The 2538-nt window shown below is 45.3% G+C and overlaps 1 protein-coding gene across 1 annotated transcript in view; it reads right to left on the minus strand.

Moving 5' to 3' along the window:
• LOC107099054 (inactive dipeptidyl peptidase 10-like) overlaps nt 1-2538 on the minus strand; it is a gene marked incomplete at its 5' end in the record, with an annotated part of 26435 nt that overhangs the window by 5776 nt on the left and 18121 nt on the right. Inside the window, 5 exons of the mRNA XM_015396997.1 lie at nt 189-356; nt 556-625; nt 1321-1419; nt 1582-1629; nt 2366-2487. Coding sequence (XP_015252483.1) covers nt 189-356; nt 556-625; nt 1321-1419; nt 1582-1629; nt 2366-2487 — 507 coding nt within the window. The remainder of the gene's footprint in view (nt 1-188; nt 357-555; nt 626-1320; nt 1420-1581; nt 1630-2365; nt 2488-2538) is intronic.

Consider the following 2538-nt stretch of genomic DNA (forward strand, 5'->3'; position numbering starts at 1 on the left):
AGATCTTCTCTCCTGCTGCATAAAAATGAAGAAAACAACCAAACTTGTTGTATCATCTTCATCAAACTCCAGAAGTTTGTCCAACCTTCCCTGCAGGAAGAACCGCCTCATCAATTCACAGGTTTTCTACATATTTGGCCCCTGGGGGCCCCTGGGGGCCTCCTTCAGAATGGACCATGGGAACCTACTCCAGTGCTGCCATCTGGTCCTGAACATCAGCCGTCCCCAGGTTCTGATGGACCGCCCGGCCCCTCCTGTCCACTCGGGCCACGACGACTCGGTCCGAAGTGACGAGCACCGAGTCCCAGTCCAGAGCAAAACGGTCGTTCACATCTTGGCCACCAGGGGCGCTGTCTCTACAGACAAACATGTTCAACAGGAAACATTTTAAACAAAGAGAATCTGATCAAACAGATAGAGAAATATTTCTAATAGGGTAAAGGAATCCGTTTCTAAGATTAACACTGAAAACCGCTTTGAATCCGGTTTGAAACCGGTTTGAGCTTTAGTTTGTTTAAACTTTTAAAGACTTTGGGTTTGAATGGAAGGACGTACAGGAGGAGTAAAACCGGATGCTTCACCGTTTCATCCAGGTCTCTGGGAACCATCAGCTCCACGCCGAGTCCTGCAGAACAACCCGGAAGAATCACCAAGAACCGGGAAAAAAGAAAGAACATCCCGTTAAGTTCCTGGTTCTGCTATAGCAGTTAAACCACAAAGTAATCCCACCCTGTCAGTCATCACTAAACCCAGCTTTATTTCCAGGTATTTCAAATATTATCCAATACTTTGTGTCATTCCATCTTATTTTGAACATAAAACTAGAACTCAAAATGAGACAATAATTAGTATCATTTCCCAAATATCCTACTAAGTGTTCGGCCTGTATTGCACCTGTATTGGCCTAGTCAAAGTCAAGCCCTTGATCTAGACCAGGGGTGGGTAGTTCTAGTTCCTGAGGGCCGCCATCCTGCAACTCTTAGATGTTCCTTCGGTTCAACACACCTGAATCAGGTAATCAGATGATTGAGAGGAGTCTGGAGGAACCGACTCCATCCTGAGGAGGCAACTCAACCATTTGACTCAGGTTTGATGGACCAAGGCTGGATCTGAAAGTTGCAGGATACCGGCCCCCAGGAACAGGAACTGGAACTGCCTCTGATCTAGTAAAAGCGTTGCTTCCTGTGGTTTAGCTGATAACTTTATTTATAAAGAACTTTACAAATCAACCAACGAGAATAAAGGCTATAAAAACAGAAGGAGATGAAGGAGTTTCTCTTCCGTTGTTGGATCAAGCAGTTGCTCCGGTCCGGTTCTTACCAGATCCGGTTCTTTGCAGGATTCTCCGCTCCCTCCTCGGTACGGTTCTGTCAGTCAGAGCTCTCCTCAGCTCCACATTCGTCTCCACAGCCAGACATCCTGCTGAGTTCAGGACAGAAACCAATCAGATGTCAGCTGCTAATCCTGGAGGTAGAATCCTGGATCTTTCTGCGGTTCTGAAACGGTTGCTGATTGCAGCGTGTTGCAGCAGATCCGCCGCCGACCACGCATGATGCAAGGCAGGGAAAGAGGAGGACGTACCGCTCATGTCCTGCAGCCTGTGGAGGGTGGTCTGAGGTATTCCAGGTCCTGGAGACAAGATGGCGGCAGGAGGTCTTAGAGGCAGATCTCAGAAATACATAAAAATGATATTTCTGTAGTTTAAAATGTTTTAAATGATCAATTTATTTCTGTTTGAGGCTGAGAAGCAGTTCATCCTGCATGTTTCTGTCCTTTCCTCTGTTGTTTGGGCTTTGCTCTGTATGTATGGATCATTTCTGATGATGGGGGGGCACCGCCCCCGCCGTGCTCTCCAGGCCGCCCCGGGCAGCCCTCTGCTCAGACAGACTTTCCTTTCTTCTATTTGCTTTTAGCATCTAGATTTATTATCACACAGTTTTTCTCCTTTAGATTTTATGAAACTTTTACTTAAAAGTTCAACTTAGATTCTTAACGCATTTAGCTTTTACAGAATTAAAACAGTTAAGAGTTTTTATCAATAAGATGATTATTATGAATCAAGCAGTTTTTATGATTTTCTAACCCAGATAAATTGTTAGTATGTTTGCAGCTCAGATGATTTTCTATGTTTTTTACTAAACTGATCCTCATCGCGTCGCTTTCCATTCAGAATCGGAGTTTTTTTATCACCTATAATTTGGTTTGGGCTCGTTTCTAAGCCCTTGAGGCTTTCATGCATTCATCCTTCAGACAGAAGCTGAGCCTCACACTCTGAACTCAGCGCCGTCTCTTTAAGTCATCCAGAGGAAATGAAGCTATAGTGAACGTTCACAGACGTCCTGGTTGGGAATGATTGGGTTCGTACCTCTGCAGTTGAGGAGAACATGTTGATGGTCTGGACTGAGCTCAGCGTCATAGAAGCTGCAGTTGGGTTTAAAAAGAGAGCAGCTCAGACAGTCTCTATGGAAAGGATGCTCCTCGGACAGCCTGTTGGAGGAGAACAAACAGCTGAGATTAGATCAATCCCTCCATTAAACC

The sequence above is a fragment of the Cyprinodon variegatus genome, unplaced genomic scaffold (genome assembly GCF_000732505.1).
Source record: "Cyprinodon variegatus isolate N-32 unplaced genomic scaffold, C_variegatus-1.0 Scaffold834, whole genome shotgun sequence".
Lineage (NCBI taxonomy): Eukaryota > Metazoa > Chordata > Actinopteri > Cyprinodontiformes > Cyprinodontidae > Cyprinodon > Cyprinodon variegatus.